Below are 18925 nucleotides of genomic sequence, written 5' to 3'. Positions count from 1 at the left end.
ATGACCTTTTCTATTTTAAAAAAGAAAATATCAGCATTCTTTACTTTATCACCTCTGTCTTTGCTGTACCTTATGTGCAAACTGGACCAAGTCTAACTTGCTCCGTTGAAAAAGTTGAGAAATGAGTATTGTGTGGTTCATTTGGGTCATAATTAGCATGGGATTATTTTGCAATTTTCAATGCATGTCTGCAGAGAATTTAAGGATGTATTTAAATTCCATTACACAGAGGTTTTGGTGGCATATCCTAGCTTAATGTACATGATGTTAGTTGGGGGAACTGTGTGTGGTAAAGAAATAAGTAAAATGGTTCTATTCACAGACTGGCTTGGGTTGGAAGGGACCTTAAAGATCTTCTGCCATGGGCAGGGATCCACCCACTGGAGCAGTTGCTCAATATCCCATCAACCTGCCCTTGAAGCTCAAGGGATGGGGGATCCACAGCTTCTATGGGCAACTTGTTCCAGTGCCTCACTACCCACTGAGTAAAGAATTTCTTTTTGACATCTAATCTAAATCTTGTCTAGTTGGAGACTATTCCTCCTTGTCCTATATCTTGTCCATTATCTGCCTGTGTAAAAAGTCACTCTCCCTCTATCTTATATTCCTTGACTGCCTCTCAGGCATGTGCAATTCAAGACAAAATGCTTTCAGACATGCAGCAACAGATACACAACAATTTCTAGAATTTAAAGTTCCAGTATTTGTAACCTAGTCCTCAATTTTGCAATTCTTTCCTCTGCAATATGGCCTTCAAGTCTAGATAGCTATTCTCAAAATTATTGTTGGGAAAAAAAGTTCTATTTAAAGCAATTGTCATGTTATTTTGCTAGTTTTCTAAAGAACTCAAGTCCTCAGTATTTATTAGAATTTTCATGGGATAGATTTATGTGGACTTAAGGGCACTCACTTCTTTTTTCCTCTAAAATTCTGTGGGTGCTCTAGATCTGCTTAGAAGTTGTCAGTTGCAAATAGAAGTCACTTGCTGAATAAGATGTGAGCTTTGAAATTTACTTCTTGTAGTAACAAGTCAGTAGTGTATGTGTTTTAATGGTTGGCTTATTATTAATTTTGTGGTTTTAGTGAGAACATAGGTAACTTTTCCTTGGAAATGTAAGCGTAAATATAAAAGTAACTGGCTATAAATTCAAAGGAACAATTTGTAAAACTGCTGGTTTTAATAAAGTTTATTAACTAAATAGCATAAATCAGCTAATAAACAGAAATAATCTAAAATATACAGTAAAATTATATCAAAATTTAATATAGTGATGTTCTAAAAGTAGGTAAATATTTCTACTTTTTTTTATGCTATGCTATTAAAATAATTTGGTTCTAAGAATTTATTTTAAGAATTGCCCTGTTGCTCAGAGCAAACAAAAACTCCAGAGGTGGCCCATTTTAAACTGTAAGGCCACGTGTTCTTAAACCATTAAAATTGTGCTTAATGAGCCACCAGATGGAGCAGTCAAATCTCACTCTTTTTGTTAGCCTCTGTGCAAGACAGTTTCTTTCAGCAAAGAGAGAATCCGGAAATGCAGGCACACTTTACTACTTGAACCAGTAATTTGAAAACCTTCAGATCTTATTTGTATGTGCATTTTTTTCCATAGGCAAATTTATGTTGTCCTGTAGCTTTAGTGTTACAAGTGATGTATGGGATATATTCTGCATATGGAAATTACACTGACACAAATAGCTCTGTGGAAGCAGTTATTAATTTCTTGAATTAAGTCCTATCCTCGGGGAAGAAATACAGAACATAACAAGGAAAACATACTCATGTTTGAGGATCACAAGCCAGATTTTCAAAATTTGGAAGGTTCAGAGTTATGCATTTACACATGACTCTCTATGTTTGTGCTTAACAAATCTTGGTGTAGCTGCATCTTCTCTTCCTACTTACCCTAAGTATCCTTCCAACCTAATTTTCTAATGCATAAGAAACACTTGTTTAAGGAGACTACATTATCTGCTTCAGGAATGCTGCAGTCAAGTGGGTTCAGGAGCAAAGAGAAAATTTACAATAATGTGTAAGAAGGAATGTTCTCATATTCTTTGTTTTGCTGCAGTTTCATAGCATTACTAAGATAAGATTTTTCTGGGAGGTGCACAAGTTTGTGCATATATGTATTTATGTGAAATAGAATGCATGTGTACTATTAGAAGGCACTCCAGTGAGTCTGTTCCAGTTAAATACTTCAAGGATCATGATATGCAAGTAACACGGCATTATCTCAGAGGTAGGGAATAGAGCTATGCATGAATATAAAATCCTGAAGACTTTTGTTTTATGCTTTGCCTCTGTCATGTCTTTGAAAGTCAGAATGTTCTGCATTAGAGATCGTCAGCAGGTGTCACAAGAGAGGAAATGTCTGAAGCATTCTGTAGCAGCTGGGTACAGTCCTTGGAGTGCCTCAGCCCTGCTCCCCGCCTCGAGGTGGGAATTTCACCAGGCACTGGTGTCCTGTCAGCTTTGGGTAGGAGTGACACACAGCTTTGCAGAGCAGGAAGCTCATGCTTGCAAAGCAGTGCTCCCCAGCTGGCTCCCTTTAACCCACGTGCACTTCATACTGTTCTCAGCTGAACTACGAGGTGAGCAAAAACTTCTGCTCTGGCAATGAATCCTGACCAGTGTCATGAGCTCAGGCTAGTGATAGCCACGTTTCTTTCAACTCTGCCAAGCCCTGGGTCATTGAGCAGTGTAATACCAGCTCTTGCCTGTCGTGTTCCAGAGCACCAACACAGCAAATTAGTGTCAGTTTATATCAAAGTACATGGTATGCCTAGGAATTCTGTATTCTCTACAGGCTCAGATTTTACTTAAAATATAGTATAAAAGTGGCTTGCACTTACAGATAAAATAGGACCTTAGTAAGGAACTCAAAAATGCAATGTTAAATAGATGTAGGTTCTCAAAACTTTCTGGTGTTTGCTGTTTCTGCTAGTTTTTGTGCAACATTCTGAACCATATCGGGATACCCAGGTAGGTTCAGTTATCTCCCATGGGACAGGCATTACTGATTTGCCAGCAGGGGAGTTGTCACTCTCTTTAGGCAGACAATGCTTGGGGAAGGGCAAAACAGTCCCCTATGAATGGAACTGGAACTGAATGTTTGGGAATAAATCCAGTTGTGCTGCTGCTGGCTCTTTTCCACAGAAGGGTTGCTGTGAATTCAGTTATAAAACCAGTTTGTTAATCTGTTCCTGTTAGCAAGTTTTAAAGATCACTGCTAACAAAGTCTTAGGGAATGACTATTCACTGAAACACTTAGGAAGACATTTAATTTTTCCAGTTTGCAGTTGTTTTATTCTTAAACAAATGTACCATTTACATTTTGACTTCTCTTCAAATATATCCTTAAAAATTCTGATATACCAGCATAGTTTCCCTTAAAAAAAGGCAGCAACAACAAATATTGATATGAATTTTAGGCATGTTGCCATCATAACATCAGTTATCTGTGCTATTGTGCACCTAATCTTACTTTGCCCTAGAAAAATTTTATAAGGATTAGGAATGAATTTTCTTACAATGCTTAAACAACATGGTCACTGTTAAACCCTGCATTTAGATGTGTGGTTTTAGCAATTTTTTTTTGTTTGTCTGGATGGCATATAACATTTTAAAGTAATAGAAAATGTTGCTTAATAGAGGTTCATTTTGGAGTGGTCAGTATATATGGTACTGCTCCTTTGATTTCTAGTTTTAAACCTGACATTTTCTAGAGTTAAAGGATCTGGGAGAAATCTGAATTGTACAAGGATTCAGAAATTAAACAATGTCTACATCCACTTAGCCAGTGAGGAAAACAAGAGGAAATAATGTGAGTTAAATTGTCAAAACTATCCTGAAATACAGAAACAGAATAAAATAATAACACACAAACATCTATCACCCATGGCTGTATAACCTTTCAATCACAGCCTGTACAGGAATTAGTTCAGAACATGTGTAATCTTTTGGTTTTTTACTTTGTAATGGGGGTGGAGAGTTTTTGAAGGGGGAAAAATGTTGGTTTTAGGATTTTTTGTAAGGTTATGTGGCTGAATAAGCTGCAATGACATTGTCACCTTAGGTTGATGCTCCTATTTTTGCTGTGGTCGGGTTTGAATGGAATGCATTTTGCTCGACTTCTCTTTTGGCAGGAAAACTGAAGTGCAGGTGCAGCCTCTTCCTACAGGCAGAATGGATTGCAGCAATTTCATTCTGTCGCTTCAAGCCTGTACTTGAGCATGGCTGTCAAAAGGGATGCTGGCATACCAACCCTTCAAACCAGCTTACCCTGCATCAGGCAGGGAAGGGACTTGGAATATGGGTCTTCCACATCCACTGTGCTGTGGGGTGTGGGTGGAGACAGTAACACAACAACTAGAAACAGCAGTTTAGCTGGGAACAAAAATAATATTTTGATGCCATTGATCAGTAAATTGTGAAGTCAGTGCCTGCAGATTCATCACCATTTAACTGAAAACATCTGGCTTCGGTTAGCAGTTGGATAGCTGAGCAAATTGCTTGAATTAGGTTTGTTTGAGATGACCTTTGGCTCTAAAAAATGCTATCCAGCAGATCTTTTATGGATATTGTAAGTTAATATGTCACTTACTGCCCTTGTCATGAACAAAAATACTCCACAAAATCTCCTTACACACAGAGGTCAATTCATCATCCTTGAATGTCAAAAGAAGTCCAGAAATCTGAAAATCTGACAGTGGCTGTACTGTTAGATTTGCACTGATATTCTCTCTTGATTGTCCTTAGATTCTCCTTAGTCAAGGCTAGTTATCAAAATTATCTATCTGAAGAGTTGTTGACTTTTTTTAGTAGATAAGGTAACTAAGATAAATGCATTGGAAAATTACTGAATCACAAAGGTTGGATAGCAAAGATGTCAGCCACTGCACCTATGTGATTGGAGGCCCAGCCTAGCTTTTCTAGGGTGAGTGTTCATTTTGTCTCTTTCCAGTTTCACTGTCACAATCACACTCCTCAGAGGAGTCAAGAGCAATCGAGTCCATCTCGGGTGGAGGAGGGGGAAATGGAACATCAGTAGCAGTGCAGTACTAAACCATTGACAGTGGCACTTGGAATGCTGGTTGCAAAAGCAATAAATAGCAGGGCCCTTCCTTACTGACTCTTTCAGACCTGTGTGCTTGAAGGGGTTCCTATCACTTGGCTGTGCAGAAATGCTCTTCTGTCTTCCAGTCTGCTGCAAAACGGTGGGAGATTTTCTGTAAAACACCCCAGAGGCCATCCAGAAACAATGTGGTCAAGCCCTTATTCCAGGATGCCAGTGGGAGGCACAGCACAGCCTTCTCCCAATGTGTGCTTTTACATGGTGTTATTCAGATGCAAGCTATTTCACTTTGAATTGATTAGCTTGGATCAAGGTTTGAATTGAAAGCTGTGGAGTAACAACAACGTGACATTGATTTAGTTCAAGCTAAATAAAAGATCAAACTTACTGGCTTCAGCATATTACTCTGTTGATTTGACAACCTAATTTCTCCTCTGGTGCTTTTTAAATTTTTTTTGTTACCTGGCTAGGAATATAAGCAGAATATGCTCATGCCTGAAAGAAGAGGAACTTTGATGAGCTCTAACAAGTCTGATGTGTGTTTAAAGGCAGACATTCCTTTAAGGAGCTATATGTATTTTTCTTAACCTCTTGTGTTTTTCAGTAGTTATGAAAAAATTCACAATTGGTCCTATGTCAATCTGTAACCCCTTCTTCAGAAGTGTGTGAATTTATATATTTGTATGTTTATGAACAGAAGTCTTTCTCTGGTAAATGGTCAAACATTTTCTTTGCAAAGCTGTAACTATTTTGCTAAAAAGTCTGAAAAAAGACTGAAAAACATTCAGTCTCTCTACTGGGCAATACTTTACTGAAGAGAAGATGTACTTATGCTGGATTTTAATTAGTTCAGTCTTAGCTAAACACTGTACTTAAGCCTATCAAAAGCAAGTATGTTTTTTCTAATGAGTTTAATTCTGGATGCAAAGCCAAAGACTACTTCAAGTTTTCTATGATCTCAGTGGAGCTTTTTGTGGTCTGGCTTGCTGCTAGCAGGGCAAAGGAAAGCCTTGTTTCTTCCCCATGCATCTTTCTTCTGGTCCTTTTTTGTCTCTAACAATTTACATCAGTCGAACTCCAGTCCTTTGTCCATCACTTGAGTCAAGTGGTGAGGTCAGTTTTTCACCCACTTCACAGTTCACCAGTCAATCCATAGCTCTCTGATTTGGCTGGAAGGATATTGTGAGAGACTTGGTTGGAAGCTGTGCTACAGTTGAACAGTATCTGCTGCTGCCCCCTTGTCTGCAGATCCAGAAACCATACTGGTCAGGCAAGATTTGCCCTTGGCAAAGCTGTGCAGGTTGTTCCCAGCCACCTTCTTGGCCTTCATGTGCTTGGGACTGCATTCCAGAAGGGTTTGTTCCATGACCATCTCAGTATGTAGTTTCCCAGGTCCTTTTCTTTCCCTGCTTGTAGAAGTGTGGGATGTGGCTTGTCTGGTCCCTGTTCATCTCTCACAATAGCCAGGACCTTTAGAAACAGATCAGACAGGGCTAGAGTGCAAAATGTCACACACAATACATAATATTGTTTCTGAGACTCCTGAAATTGTATTAGAATATCTTCCCCACTGTAACTTGGCTTTGAGGTCTGGAGACTGCAATACAGATCTTTTTTGTTGCTTCTCTGATTTTCGAATTTAAATTCCAACTTTAAGCATAGGGCTTTATTTACTTGAATTGGTCTTTTTGTGCTACAGAATTAAGCTTGGGACCATTCTCTGACTTTCCTCTTTCCAAAAAAATTGGAAACAGTATGTTTAATGCTTGGAATTTCTTCTCTTAAAACTTGAATAATGGTAGAGTTGTGTGAGATTGAACAATCTCATGCTTTTCTAATGGTGTTAGAAATTTTTATAACTGCAGGAGTACCATACACAGATTAAGATCTAGACCAGCTATTAGCAGGAAGATTATGAAGAGCTAAAATATGGTGGTCAATACCTAACTATCAGATGTGTAGTGTAACATGCCTCAGAAGATAGTGGCAATAAAATAATTTGCAAGTGTAAAAACCTGCAGAGATTACAAAGGCATTGTTATCCTGTGCAAAGTTTGAAAGTGTGTTATAACATAATTATATAATTTTACTAGGAAAATGGAATGATGTCCTGTTTTACAGTTAGTTTCCTATGTTTTGATGCTATTAATGATGTAAAAGTAAATAGACCAACTATCAACACTTTATTCTTAAGCTGCCAGATGAGCCTTTGGGGCAGCCAGAAAGACTTGATGTCTCTGGGGCTGGGAGGAATGAAATCCACCCTTAGGGATGAGCAATGCATGCTGGAGTTGGTGGTACTCTTATTTTCTGCAAAATGTCCTTTCTGACCGCAGAATATTTTTCTGTTGCTCCTCTCTTCCCTTATTTTCAGCAACATACTTGCAGACACCTCTGCCATATGAATTTGTTAGGCTGGGCTGCTTAGGCAGGACTTGGGCAGAACTCATGGCTGGGGATAGCAGTGGGGAAGATGGGCACAGAGAACTGCCTGCTGGAGGAGCAGGGAGGAGTTATCACAAAGGGGAGTGGGAGACTCTGACAGCTTTAACAGCACCATGAGGCACAGACAACCTTTCCAAATGTGTTTGGGAAAACAGTTCATTATTTTTTTTACAGACACATGTATGCATGGGAATGACAGGAAAACTTGAAATACATACAGTACAGTCACATTTACAAATTCTGAGCTTGTGGCAAGCAAGAATATTTCATCTATTGATTTTTGTTATGACAAAGTCCCCTGCCTTGTTTAGTACTTGCAGGCGAGGAGAGGTGTGTGTTCAGGACCCAGGTATGCTGTGTTCTGAAAGTGACACAAAGCCCTCAATGCCTGCCCTGGCAGAAGAGGAGGTCATCCTTCAAGGAGGAATGCAGAAGGGTCAGTGGATGTGCTGTGGAAGTATCGGGCATTTGGCATACTCAGACTTTTGTTTCTTTTGCAAGAAATGTTTCTGGCTTTAGGAGAAAGCTGGGTATATGTTCCTTGGTCAGTAGCAGATGATCACGCTTGAAATATATTAAGACTGGACCCTGTTCTCCAAAAAAACCATCTCCTAACAAGGGCATGTCTGTGAATAAAGCAGAGTTAGTTGAATATTCCTCCTGCTGATACAGTACTACTGGGGACACTTAAAGTCAGCAGTGGCCAGGGGTATTCTATGGCTTTTCTTGTTGACTGACATGTGGGAATGTGAAAGAGAGTCTTCAGTACCTTGGGTTTGGTCTAGAATTACAGGGAAACAACTTGATTAAAAGCTTATTTTAATTATTACTAATAGATCCATATATTGTTAAGTATGAAAGAGGTGTAAGCTCTCATTAGCTTTACTTTTTATATTTTATCCCTTCTAAGCTTCTCTTTATTTGCTTTCTCACATTTTAGTTTCTAAACAGCAGGGTTTTTTGTATTTTGGATACCCTGCATTGTATTTGGGAAGTCCTGCAGTATGTAGATAGGCTGCAGAAAACTATCTGTTTGTACAGAGGAAGGCTATCTCTGCCACAGAAATAGTTTTATTGTTGTATCATTTGGATACGATTACAGTAGATTTAATACTTTAGTAAATTCTATTAGCCATAATTCTCTAATCATCTGGCTTTTGCAAATAGAAGTTCTGCTTTTCTCTTTTATCTTGAACATATAATTTGGAATACAAAATATTATTTCCTGGGGGTTTTTATTTGGAGTATATTTTTCTTCAATAAAATTATGTTTCCATGCACACATCTGTTACATATGAAAAGAATTAAATTATCCTATTAATTTGGAAAAACTGGTAAGTTTGTCTCAAGGGCCGTTTGTGTTTTCAGTGTGCTAGAAGTAAATCTGCAGCTTGGGATGTTTTACATAAATTTAAAAAGCCACATTTCCTAAACACAATTGCTTCGTCTGTGCAGTTGATTAAACTTGTTCAGTGCACCACTGCTGAATATAAATAATAACTGCAGCAGTGGTATTGATTACTTAGGTGCCTGAGCTTGTGTCTCCTGTAGGCTTAAAAGCACTAAGAAACTTCTTTCCTGTTCTATCCAGAGAGGAAGGAGCTTTTCCCCCCCTGTCTTGTTTCCTGAGAATCGTTGATTCTGGATTCCTAAAACCATTAATTGTTCCTAAAGGCTGAAGGTCCCTGTCATTGCAGGGAACTAATGCAGTAATCGATGCTTGCTCTACACTGCAGAGATTTGTTTTGCTGACAAGAGCTCTCGTTAGCCCTGTTTGGTGGCACTGGTGTTGAATGTTTGACACTGCAGAACAATTTGGCTTAGAATCAGGACGCAAGGACCTCATGACTTCTTTTCCATCGTCTCCTTCACACTGAAGTGGATTTTTGCTGGCATTACGGTTTTGCTACAGTTGCAGGCTGGATTCAGCAACCTCCTAAATGCCAGCTGTGCTTTGAACATTCTCTTGCTGAAGCTGCTATGTTTGCTGGGCTTCTTCAGTTTCTGCTCCATACGTTGCATTCAGGGACAGGTAAATAAGGAGTTATATAGTGCTGAGGTTTTAATTATAATTTTATATTTTGTATTTTTAAACAAATCTTTTATGAACAGATTTATTTAACTGTGCAGTTTTAGTGGAGATGTTGTACCCCCAGAATGTTAAAGTGTTAATTGTAGCATATATTCAGCTTAAAGAGGGAATAAAGAACCATTTTGCTTTTAAGTCTATGTTTCAGTTATGTTTATATTTTGAAAGCTCATGTGTTAAATATAATTTGACAGTAGTGATGCTATATGGAATGAGCTTTTAAACAAAAATCTGTATTTGGAAAGTGCACATCAGAATAGAAATGTGTTTCTGAAAAATAATAATAATAGTCCTATTGCATTATGACTTCTGCATTTTGGAGAAGTCAAGGACAAAGAATTTAGAAATTTACTTCAGGAAACAAATGGAAATTCCTGTGTATTATTTATTTTTGGCAGAAGACAAATGACAAGTCCTCAGTCTCCTGAATCTCCTGAATTATTATTGTCTTAGGATCTTTAAAAAGTTCAGAATGGAATGTGTTTCTGTTACTTTTATTTTTGCATATTATTTAGGTGGAAAAAAATCATCAAAGTGATGTACATAGAATAAAAATATGTTTGTTTATCATAAGATGCAGTTATGGTTATAATAATATATGGGTTATAATAAATGTACACTTCTGGTTATTTTGTAAATAATTTCTGCATGATCATATTGATGCATTGCACTATCTGCTCAGGGAAGGACATCAGCTTTTCCCTTTTGTATTTGAAATAAGGTCCTCAGCTAGATCACTGAAGGGTCACAGAGGAAAGTGAGAGAAGGATTCGCCATTGCAAGTTCCTTGGGGATTATGCAATGTGTTGACAGTAACAAATACCTTTAAAATCCTACATCTAAGTAGTTGATAACACATAAATTGATTTTGAGAAGCAGTTTTTTCACTAGAAAGAATTAATCCTAAAGATGTATGATAGAATAAGTAATGAAAGAGGTTTTGCTCTTGAAAATAAAGTTTCAGATACTATATTTTAAGATATATATCTTAGAAATCTATTTAATTTCAACAGAGTTTAGAGGAGAATTAGAGTTTACTGAGGTCAGAATATTGATGGATGCATTCAAGAAAATGTGATTTAACAGCAGTCAAAACAGAGATGGGGAAGAGAAGCAGCAGCAGGAATGTCAGGAAGACAGAATGCTGAGGTTGGGAGAGCCAATGGTCAGCCTTTGCTCTCCATGGAGTTTAAAGGATAAGACTGAGAACACCTTTGGCTAAGGTCAAAGCCTTGCACTCTCTCACACTTTGTAAGTTGTTTATAGGTACGTAAAGTAGCTAAATCCCTGTTTCTTCTTCAAGCTGTTCACTGTGTAGATGGCTGTAAACTGCATTCCAGAGGTCTCTTGCACATCTTGGCGAAGTAGATGAAGAGGGTGAAATAGGATTGGGATTGAGAAATACCGAGCAGTGACAGCCTGTGCTGCGGTGATTCGAGGCTGTGCTGTGGGCAATGGACAGTCAGCAGCATGTCTCCAGCCTTTGGAATAGCATGGACCTGGCAGATCTAAAAGATGCTTCAAAATCACACTGAGCCCCACACCCCCTGACTATAGCATTATAATGGACTATTAAACCAGGCTATCTATAGCTCTCTGTCCATTAAATTGGTATCATCTCTCCCCCATAATGACACAGTATCCTAAATATTCCTCTCTGAATACTGAACTGTGTTCTGGAAGGACAGAACCTGAGAGAATGAGCTGTCATCAAGATCAGCTCTTATGTCAGGGTATTGCTTAAGTACAAGGCTGCCCAAAAGACAAACCATGATGGACAGTAAAACAAAACAAAGTCTCTAAAATGAACAACAAAACATTCAGTTCCTCACCAGTCTGACCTTTGGAGGTATTTTTGTAGCAAAAGTAGGAAAGGCCTGGAGTCTTGGTCTCTGGCCAACCCTGTAACTCCCAAAAGGCAAGGATAGTGCTTTTCCAACAGCAGCCAGGCTTGTGTGCCATCCTCTTCTGTTACCATTGAGACCAATTATATCCACTTCTTCCTCTTCTGCACTGCTGGTTCTCACCTGGTGGATTTCTCCCTGTTTCTACACTGGATTATCCTGATCTGAATGTGGAGCCATTTCCTTGGCTGCAAAAGCCATTCCTTTGTCCTTGGGGGTCAAGTCACTTACAAGTCTAATATGTTTCTGTTTTATTACATGGAACAGTTGTGTGAGTGTTGACTATTACTATGTTCCAGACAAACACAACAGACCCTGCTTAATGAATACTTCAGGGGGTATTTTTACCATTTTTAGCCAAATATAGTTAGAATATATTTAGAATATTATTTTCTAAGTAGGTTTTCACCCTATGCTAGATACTTTTTCTGGTGTGGCTCTTAACATGGCATACTCATAAACAAAACTCCTGCTCAAAAGAATGTATTTGACATCTGCTCATACAGCCAAATAATAGCAGGTTCTTTACATAGTATTCTAGGTTGGCAACTACTTGGTACCAAATACTAAGTAGTAGGAACTAAATAGTTGCAGAATTATCTCAGTTGTTTTTGCATACATCTCTGTTTACATTGTATTTTGTGTTTCTAGTTATGTCTTGTGTGCTTCCTGGTACTGGATCACTGTAAGGTACACACTCAAAGGGAACTTTCCATTGATTCTTCAAGAAAATGAAACATTTGTGATTTAGTTGGTCTATCTTTGGCTGCATTTCTCCCTCTTCTGAACTGGCCTGGTTCTACTTCTAGTGTTGATATTATTTCTTCAATGCTTCCGTGATTGCTGGACTCCTTTTGCTGTTGTGGCTGCCTCTTATTTTTCTCAAAGGTTGGAGTGTTTTGCTTTGGTTATTTGGCAATAGGACTTTTTTTGGTTTGGGGTTTGGTTTTTTTTTTGTGTAGGAAGGTTTTTGGGTTTTTTTTCTGCTCAGATTCGTTCTCTTTTTGAAGATCATGAGCTTATTCATGATCACATTCTTAACTATTTTCTCTCTACTGGTGGGAAGCAAAGTTCCAAAGATCCTTTGCTCATTGTTTTGCAAGTGTCAGTGATCTCTCAGAGTGCACTCCAAATACTCTCCCTGCAGTATTCCCCTCTGAACTGAAGAAACAAAACCTCTTATTATCTTCTAATGCAGCATAACTGAGGATACTCATGAATGATAATTTAAAACCCAAAACAAACAAAAACAATAACAAAAAACCCCAAAACAAACAAACAAAAAAACCCAAACCAACAAACAAACAAAAACCCCCCACCCCCAAATCAACAAAAAACTAAACCAAAAAACCCCACAGTACTTCTAATGTGTGGGCTGCTGCTTTACAGCCCTACAACCATTTTCTTTTGTGTTTTCTTCATCCTTGTTAAAATTTCTAGCTATTGGGAGTATAGAAAAAGCCTGGGGTTTGAAGAGAGTTTATTTTCAGCTTTGATTTTATGATAATTTGTTAATAAATCAGTTTTTAACAAATACTAAAATAGAAAAACTTAAGATTTTTTAAACTCTCTGAGGAAAAATACCAACCTTTTTTGCAATCAAAACCTACTCAATTGTTTTAATGTGCACAGGAGATCAGGAAAAAAACCTAAACCAACCCACACGGGAAAAAAAATTGTGTTATGCTGAAGTACAGCATGGTGTATTTGAAGTGCTGGGAATTCTTTCAAAACAGCAGAAAAAATATTAAGAACTTGTCAGGCCTTTAGTGTACTAGGTAGCTGTGTACATACGTTTCCAAAATTATGAGACCATGTGTCTTTTTGAGATGACTTGCTATACATTTTACAAATTTCATTATCGGCTGAACAAAAATGTTATCAAAAAATCATATCAAAACTGAAAGTCTTAATTATATGAAACAGGAATTCAATGAAACTATTGATACAAGTTAGTGTCAATATTGAATTGGAATTAAATAGAAATAATGAATTTCTTCAGAGAAGCTCTAAATTTCCAGAAGGACATCTTCTTCCATCCATCTGCAAAATTAGATTCCACTCAAAAGAGCGATCTCAGTGAGCAAAATCAGAGACAACAATTAGATAGCAAAATTTTCCTTAAATCTTTAAATGCCACAGTATCAAAATCAAAGTGTTTTCCTGCTGATTTTCAGTTCCTAATGCTAACCATTTTTCTGGTATCCTCAAGAAAATATTTTTAATGAAACTTGTAAAATAACTTTCAGATTAATAGAAGTTCATGCATCTTGCATATCTTAATATTTTACATCTCTAATTCTGTCACACTTTGTCATAACCCTACAGAATATGCTTTTGAGGACCATTCCTCTGTGAATCATACACATTCTTGGACTCACATGCTTTCAATAAGACTCACACACCCTGAGAATAGCAGTTTAGATGGTCTCTGAGATAAAAATAAGAATCTAGCTGAGAAGGGGTTGATGAACTTTTGAAGACTCCGGGTGTTTGAGTGAAGTTACTAAATGTTGGCTCAGGGAGTTAATGAGAAGATTCCCTAGACATTCAGGAAACTTAGAACAGCTTCCTTATGTCCTTTGTGTTCATGTTAAAAATTTTGGAAACATTCAAAACTCCTCAGTTTGTTTACAACTGGATAGGCTGTGACTTTCTGGTTTTAGGCTTCCATTGGCAAGTTTAGTAACCCTTGCTCTCAATAATTTATAAAGCCTTAAAACAACACTGAAATAATTCAGGTGGGGAAGTCCATTTTGTGACACATAGAAATGTACCAAATTGTGTTTGTGTTGGAAGATCTTTAGAGTAAGCTTCATTCATGAACAGGTGGAGTTCTTCAATATAAAAAAGTACATGTCTAACCTGTACACCTAGTTAAAAGCAAATCACAGTCTCTGACATAAAAATTCTTTGTTGAATAAATATCTGAGTAAGAAACTCATTTTAAACAGATCACAGAAAATTGTCCTTTTTGCCCAGACAAAAAAATTATATATTGAAAAACTTTTCATAATCAGCCATGGCCAAACCATTCCTTTACAAAATAAAAAATAGTTATGAATTTGAAAACTCTTGTAAAGGATCAAATTTGCCATGGTAACTAGGGGAGAAGTCAAATGGATTTTCCTTTTCACTAGATTTTAGCTTGATATTAGTGCCCTTAACTATCTACATAATATTTTGTAAGTTCACTACTTCCTTGCCTAATTATTTCTGTATTTCTTGTTTGAAAATATCAATCAGCATCACTTTGTTCACAATGTACTACCACTTTAAAAAATATTTCTAAACTGAGGGATTTGTTTCAAAATAAGAAGTGCTTATTTTGTATGAGGAAGAGTATGAAATGTCCTTATCTTCTAATGCAAAAGTAAGGAATAACCATTTATTTTCAGTTTGTATTGAATAAGCCCAGGTTGTCAGTTATCTAAATCTGAAAGCCTAGAGCTTGATAAAGCCGTGTACACCCTTTTCCAGTTGTTTTTTTGTTACTCAGAAATTTAATTATGATACAGAAAAGTAATTTTATATCCCATCATTAAATGAAAATGCCTGAATAAACACTGAATTGAGGGAGCAATTTAAGAGGCTAGTTCTAGCTTTAAGAGCCGTGTGCCACATTTATATCTGAAATAGGAGTATTATATATAAGAATTGTCACTTCTAAGGTGTACCAGTCTTTATTTTAACTTTGGAATCTTACAGCATGTTAATATTTCGTGCTTAGGACATTTACCAGCAGGGAACTACAGTCCATGCAATTATATATTTTCACTACAAAAGAAAATCCTACATTTCACAGCCTTGTGGTGTATTCTTCCCACAAACTGCATGAGCCAGCCTGTCCTTGAACTGTGTAGATGGTAAAACACAGATCTTGTCCTGCAAGGATTTAAGTTCTTAACTGTAGACATCTGAAGTGGGTTGCTTTGAGACTAAGAGATAATGAGCATTTTTGTGAAGCTTTCTGTATTTCTATATAAACAGGCAGTAGGTAGCTTTTGAATTCTCTGCTTGCCACATTAGTGTGAGGGCAAGGCAGGGTACTCACATATTCTCTTTGTGGGGTTAGTTAGCAGCTTGACCTGGAATGATTTTAGCATATGTTGTTTATACACTGAATTATTTTTTGATAAAACAATACCATGTTTTTTTCCTGGGTATAGACATATTTTCCTGCTTAACAATAGGCTGTACCACATCTGTAACAGCAACTCACCAGAGGGATTGTCCAAGCAGCCTGGGATCAGGTTAGGAAAGCTGATTTAAAGCTAGAATTAAATCTGGCTAGGGACATAAAGGGCAACAAGGAACGTGGCTATAGTGTGTTAGTAATAAAAAGAAGACTGGAGAACATGTGGTCTCTCTCCAGAAGGAAGGGGGAGACCTGATTGGAATATGGAGAAGGCTGAGGTACTGAATTACTTTTTCCCTTAGTCTTCACTGAGAGTTGCTCCAGCCACACTGCCCAGGCTGCAGGAACTGGGGGATCTAGAAAGTGCCCACTCTAGCAGATCAGGTTTGAGACCATCTAAGGAACATTCAGGTGGAAAAGCCCATGGGGCCTGATGAGATGCATCTGCTGCTCCTGAGAAACTGGTAGATGAAATGGTTAAGCCACTATCTATCTTATTTCTGAAGTTGTAGCAATCTGATGAGGTTCCCACTGCCTGGAAAAGTGGAAACATAACCCTCATTTTTAAAAAGACAAAAAAAAAAAAAAGGAGATATTGGGAACTACAGGCCAGCCTGACCTTTGTGCCCAGTAAAATCATAGAGCAGATCATCCTGGAAACTGTGCTAAGGAAACTGGAAAATAAGAAGGTGATTGATGAGAGCCAACAAGGCTTCACTAAAGGCAAATAGTGCATGACCAATTTAGTTGCCTTCTACAGTGAGGTTACAGCATAAAGAAAGAGTGACATCAGCTACCTGGACTTGTGCAAGGAATTTGACACTGTCTCATATATTGCATCCCTGTCTCTAAACTGGAGAGAGATGGATTAGATCAACAGACCCCAAGTACAGACTGGGTGGGGAATAGATTGAGAGCAGTCCTGAGGAGAGGAACTTGAGAGGTGTTGGTGAATGAAAAGCTCAACGTGAGCTGGCAGCTTGTAGCCTCAAAAGCCAAATACATCCTGGGCTGCCTCAAAAGCAGCATGGCCAGCAGGTTGAGGGAGGTGATTCTGTCCCTCTCCTCCACTGTGATGAGATACCACTTGGAGTGCTGCATCCAAGTCTGGGCTCCTGACATATGCTGATATGGACTTGCTGGAGTGAGTCCAGAGAAGGCTGTAGGGATGGTCAGAGGATGGAAGCATGTCTCCTATGAAGACAGGCTGAGAGAGTTGGGGTTGTTCATCCTGGAGAGGAGGCTCTGGCAAGACCTTCTATAGCTCTTCACTACCTGAAGGAGGACTACAACAAACCTGCAGAAGAACTTTTTACAAGTGATTATAGTGATGGGACACAGGAGAATGGCTTCAAACTGAAAAAGAGCATATTTAGATAAGATCTTGACTGTGAATGGGATGAGGTGCTGGAACAGGTTGCCCAGAGAAGTTGTGGATGCCCCTTCCCTGGCAGTGTTCAAAGTCAGGTTGGATGGGGCTAGGAGCAACCTGGTCTAGTGGAAGATGTGGTTGGAATTGTCTAAATGATCTTTAAGATCTTTTCCAGCCCAAGCCATTCTGTGATTCTATGGGTTAGAGAGACGTAGTCTGAGTGTTCACTTTGCAGAGTAATTTTAGATGTAGCCTCTGAAAAATATTTATCTAAGTTTCTTAGTTATCTCATGGAACTGCTGCATTAATTAGCAGATACATACTGCTAATGGTAAATTAAGTGCCTAACACGGGCTGACTCTTATAATAAGATTCTGCTTGTTGTCTTAAGTAACTCCTGCAAATCCAGCACATAGGGATTTGAGGAAATCACTGAAGCACATTCTTTGCTGATTGTCAGTAGTCTCTGAATATGGTTTGGATGGATTGGGAAAACATCTTGGGGTATTTTATCCTCAGTATTCAAGATTCTTTGAAAATCAGCATGACTGTTCATACACAATAACAGACCCTTTCATATGTTGTGCTTGTTTTGGCTTTGCAAGAGGGACAAAACTGATTTTTCCAGAACTTCTCAGCTTTTCAGGATGTCACTTGAAATCACAGTATCCCAGCATTAGTTTTTGATTGGAGAGTGCTGTTGAAGACAAAGTATTTTCGAGAAAATGGATTTTTAATGGTACGAGTTAGCTTTCCCTTTATTTTGAAAGCACACTTATTGTGGATATAGAAACAATGAGATTTTATTAAGAGTTTTACTCCCCATCTTGAATTTTGATGGTAGGCTGCAAAAGATTCGTGGAAAAAGCTCAACACATTTGTGTCTTGTAAGTTATTATTGCATCCATGTGCATCCAAGAGTAAAGTAATTGAGCGGCAGCATGTTAATAGGAAAAACATTTCCTTGCTGTTAGGATACAACTTCTTAATTCTTCCCTTAGGAAATAAGGTTTTACAAATATTTACAAATAGTCTGTTTTACTCAGTTGGTCTTAAGGAAATCAAACATTAAAACTGCAAATGCATTTTTAATAATATGTTTTGGAAATACATCAGTAGTGTACAAAAATAATATTACAGTACATGTATATTTTCATGGGAGCTTATTATTTTTAAGTTGTTCATGTTTTTATAGAATGGTTTTAAAAGTATTGAAAAGCAGTTTAAGCCTATTATTTGCTCCTTATAAAATTAGTTTTTCCCTCCCTTTAATGTCTTTTTTTTTTTGTTTGTTTTACTACTTGTTTTTAATGACTTTTACCAATGGAGAGTGTTCTCTGTGTGTAGGGATTTTTGTTTTCAGTTTTGGTGGGGGTTTTCTGGAGAAAACCTGAAATTTTGAAGCTATGCTCTTAGTGAGTTTTTGCATGTTATTTACCTATTCCTGGATCTCTGTAATGCTGCTGCAGTGAAGATATTTTGTGTAGTTAAACAGAGTGAGTTCTGGATAATTGCAGTGCAAGCATGACATAAATAAACATAAGGCGAAGAAGCAGCGATGACATAGGATGACCAAGGAGAAATTATTTTCAAAGATATAACAGAGTATTGAACTGCAGATGTCCCTAGTATCAGTGTTGCTGGCATAAAATATTTTTAATGCCCATTTGGGGAGTTTTTTCATTTGTGTCTTAACTTTTATGTCCTATTTGAAGAGTGTTTATGAATAGATTAACTGACATTTTCCATTGTATAATCTTTTTTATAGTTGTAAATTGCCCCAGATGTTTGTGTGCCAGTGGTCTGTATCATACTGAATTTTAATGGAAATCTTAAAATTGAGTCATTTTTAAAGATTGTGTACTTTTCTCTCCTCAGTTCACATATTCTTGCATCTTT

At 37.7% G+C, this 18925-nt stretch overlaps 1 protein-coding gene across 17 annotated transcripts in view; it reads left to right on the top strand.

Annotated features, from left to right (window-relative positions):
* Positions 1 to 18925, top strand: part of RIMS1 (regulating synaptic membrane exocytosis 1) — a 308204-nt gene that overhangs the window by 156954 nt on the left and 132325 nt on the right. The window contains exon 1 of one of the 17 annotated variants that reach the window (XM_039729096.1): positions 9313 to 9555. The exons of the other annotated variants lie outside the window; for them this stretch is intronic. Within the exon in view, the coding sequence (XP_039585030.1) occupies positions 9504 to 9555 (52 nt within the window). The 5' untranslated portion in view covers positions 9313 to 9503. Of the gene's footprint in view, positions 1 to 9312; positions 9556 to 18925 lie in introns of those variants that run through there. 17 annotated transcript variants of the gene reach the window in all.

This window comes from Passer montanus, unplaced genomic scaffold (genome assembly GCF_014805655.1).
Source record: "Passer montanus isolate IOZ18808 unplaced genomic scaffold, ASM1480565v1 scaffold11, whole genome shotgun sequence".
Lineage (NCBI taxonomy): Eukaryota > Metazoa > Chordata > Aves > Passeriformes > Passeridae > Passer > Passer montanus.
This window is presented reverse-complemented; position numbering and strand designations above follow the sequence as displayed.